Here is a 3,786-nt window from a genome sequence, read left to right as displayed (position 1 = left end):
CAATGAATAGTGGGATTGACTGTCACATTATAACGCCCCCACGGCTGAAAGGGCAAGCATGTTTGGTGTGACGAGGATTCGAACCTGCGATCCTCAGATTGCGAGTCGAGCACCATAACCACCTGGCCATGCCAAGCCCGCTATAAAGTTTAACTTTACCTAGAAATCTGATTACAATGGTTTCTTTAGACCTATAGTTTTCGACACCATATTTAAATTACATTCTGATTATGTACTGCATTACATTAAAAATTTAATTAACCCTTTCGAGACGGGTCACAAAGACCATTTCATCTCCTTTGTTGACTCCCATTCAAAATTTTATTGAACTACTATTTCATGAATATATGTCAATAACTATTCAGAGTCCGAGTGCAAATAACGAATTTTTTTTATTAGAAATATTAAAATAAATAAAATTTAAGTCTTTTATTTTTCTAAAACTACACACTTTTAGGAACATTCTTCTCAAATTTTAAATAATTTCATCCACTAGTTTCATTTTTGGAATAAAATATGACAAGAGTGACATTACCTTGTAAAACATTTAGAGTCCAGCAGCCAGAGGGTTAACCTAGTTTCTACATCCTCTCCATTAACTCATTTGCAAAGGGTTTGGTCAATTCAGCCATGATCTTGACCACAAATTAACGTTTAGAATTTCCAAACTTAAACTTAAAATATGTTTTGTATACCTTTACAAAATTTTGTAAGCTTTCAGTAAACACTGTCTTTTATAGACAAAAAAAATATCAGAATTTTTAATGAAGTATGTTTACGAAAAATTTCTATATGAATATATGGAGACAAAGTGTTGACTGCTTCAACTGCAAAATGATTTTCATTTTAAGATTAAAAATACTTTTCTTCATCTGAAATTTCATTTGTGTAATCTCTAAAACCTCATAAATAAATTTCGAACTTTTTTTCAATAAAATCAAATTTTATCTGTTATTTTCTCCACCCTAAATCTATGCAGAGTCGGTCAATTTAACCAACTTCATAACCATCATAAAAAAATAAAAATTAAACCTAAATTATCTTGTTTTTCTTTATAGAATGACTTCAAATTGTAACAGGAAACTAAATTTGTTTTCCTAAATAGCTTAGAGCTCATAACAGTACACATCTGTTTCTACTTAAATTTTCTTGTTTTATTGCCCTTTGAACCATGTTTTAACTAATAATTCCACCACACAACTTGTAAATCACTCGGTGAATGTGTAGCTCAGGTCATCCTATCAAATTATGTAACACACAAGCTACCCATGAATGTACCTTGTAAAAAAATAGTTATTTTTATTTATCTTGCCTAATCTAAACTTAGCTAACCTAATAAGTTTATAATTTTTACGTTTTTAGTTACTTTTATAATAATAAATAAAGAATACACATGAAGAACAAGAAATATAGAACTTACTTGAGTCTTTGTTTTTTTGGCTGTCTACTACTGATGAAACTTAACACTACCTTTTATTTTTTCTTTATAATAATGCTACTAAAAAACTAAATGTTTTATTCATTTAAATAATTCACCTAAGCACATAGAATAATAACACATAAAAAGCAGACAATGTCCTATAACTATCCTAATTTTCCTGGCTCTATAATTATGCGATAAGAGCCCGTACAAATTCAGCTAAGCTCATTGATGTGTTTCTCTGGAAGCAAGATAGACAATTGTCTGTACAGAAAACAATGTAATATTATGTCATTTGATAGATGAAAACCTTGGTTTTCTATTGGTTATAAATACTCTAGTATCGAATGGCAGAAAGAACTATTAGCAATTTCTGAAAGAGAGGATGTGACAGGTGGGCTTGGCAAGAGGGGTCTGGTTGTCTCTTTAATAGCTGTATAACCACATAAGATTGAAGGCTATCAAAATTATGCTGTGCCTGAGCAATAAGAATAACATAAAATGTAGGTTATGTTAAATTTTGTACTTCTTGGAGATGTAATGAATAAATGTTTATGTACTTTCCATGGGAATCAAGCTTGAACTGAAAGTTGACAATTCTCTTTACAGAAAATAATGTAATATGTCATTTGATAGATGAAAACCTTGGCTTTCTATTGGTTTTAGATAATATAGTACTGAATGGCAGAGAGAACTACTGGCAATTTCTGATAGAGAGGATGTGGCATGTGGGTCTGATTTTCTAGCTTATGGCTCCATACAAAAATTAAATTGAAGGCTATAAAAATATGCTTTGCCCAAGTAATAATTATATTAGAATGAGTAATTTAAGTTAAATTCTATACTTTTCAGAGGGGTGGTAAATAAATTAGAGATGAGCAAATATTTAGAAAGCAAATGTCACAATTCTCAAACTAGGGGAAATTGAAGATTTTTTAAACATTTTCTTATAAAATTAAGAACCTAAAACTTAAATAATATGAACATTTGATATATCAACTATGATTTGATGCTAAGTTTATTCATATACCATGATAATAAAGTAGTTTAATTAACTTTTGAATATAACTCTCTAAAAAGTCATGACACATGCTCTTCGACCTGCCCATAGTGAAAGGGTTAACTTTTAACATTTTCAAAGTAATAAGCAAAATAAGTGGAGTTTACTATTACTTTTCCTTGGGAACTGTTTGGTATTCTTATGTACAAAAAAAAGATTATTTATGATTTGTTTGAATAACAAATTATTCTGTTAAAACTTATATATCTGTATACATTGAAAACAAAACATTTTTGCCAAGTTTTGGTCTCTAATCCAAGGTGGATCTCCAAGATCCAATGGTAATCACAGAGTATTAAGACTTACTTAAGAAGTTTTGGGGTAGCAAACTGCAAAATATCATGAATTAATTTAAAAACAGCTCCTGACAGAAAAAATGGGCCAAAGGTTTTGCAAAGTGCTATAACAATGTTTGGTCTGTTTTTATTCTTATCCTCATGTAAGAAATTCACTTCATCATTTTTTCTTCGACTGTAAGCTGCTGACCTTGATAAGCTGAAATAATAATAATTGAAATTAAAATACATAAATACAATAAAAGACAAACTGAGACAAAAAGCACAAAAGCTTAAGAAAGTATCTTATTTTTAATATTATTTTATTGTAATAGTTTCCATTTCTTTTAAAAGGACATACATTTCAAAGACTTTGCAACAACTAAAACTTATACTATCAATTGATTGGTAAAATGAATACAAAAATAGTTTGAGTTAAATGGTTTAAAATATAGTTTTGACCTTAATTGCAAATGCAATTGTGGAAACAAAAAAATAAAATGTTCTACAAATTCTCATATACATACATAAACAACCATTAAGAAATCTTTTCTCCCTGGTGGATTATAGCAATTAAGCATCGAGTTATTGCTAGTTTTTACAAACCCATAAAATTTTTTCTTGGGTACAGAGGCTTGTAAAGCTAACATGTGTCATTTTTAAGGTGTTTGCATTGCTTTTCATAAATGACAAAAAAAAACAGTTAAAACATTATCTAGAAATTAACATCTGAAAGATTTTCAAGTCCTCATGAGAATTTTATTTTTGATATCAGAAAGGCTGCCTTAGAATTGTTGTTCTTTGCTTAGACAAACAAAAAGTTCCATTGAAAATTTAAAAAAATAAAAAGCTGAGACATAGTATGCAAAAAAAAACAAAAAACCCTGAGGCTGAATCAGTAGACAAGAGACTCCAATTCTGATATTTTTCAGAAAAGCACAAAAATCTTCAATTTGTCGTGTAAATAATGCTTAATGTCTGGCTTTATATGAACTACAGATATGCACTATATATATATATATATATATATA

At 29.2% G+C, this 3,786-nt stretch overlaps 1 protein-coding gene across 2 annotated transcripts in view; it reads right to left on the bottom strand.

Moving 5' to 3' along the window:
- LOC106463278 (multidrug resistance-associated protein 1-like) overlaps positions 1–3,786 on the bottom strand; it is an 84,440-nt gene that overhangs the window by 51,339 nt on the left and 29,315 nt on the right. For both annotated transcript variants that reach the window (XM_013923293.2, XM_022390722.1), the window contains exon 8: positions 2,787–2,975. In XM_013923293.2, coding sequence (XP_013778747.1) covers positions 2,787–2,975 — 189 coding nt within the window. The remainder of the gene's footprint in view (positions 1–2,786; positions 2,976–3,786) is intronic.

The sequence above is a fragment of the Limulus polyphemus genome, unplaced genomic scaffold (assembly GCF_000517525.1).
Source record: "Limulus polyphemus unplaced genomic scaffold, Limulus_polyphemus-2.1.2 Scaffold1365, whole genome shotgun sequence".
Classification (NCBI taxonomy): domain Eukaryota; kingdom Metazoa; phylum Arthropoda; class Merostomata; order Xiphosura; family Limulidae; genus Limulus; species Limulus polyphemus.
This window is presented reverse-complemented; position numbering and strand designations above follow the sequence as displayed.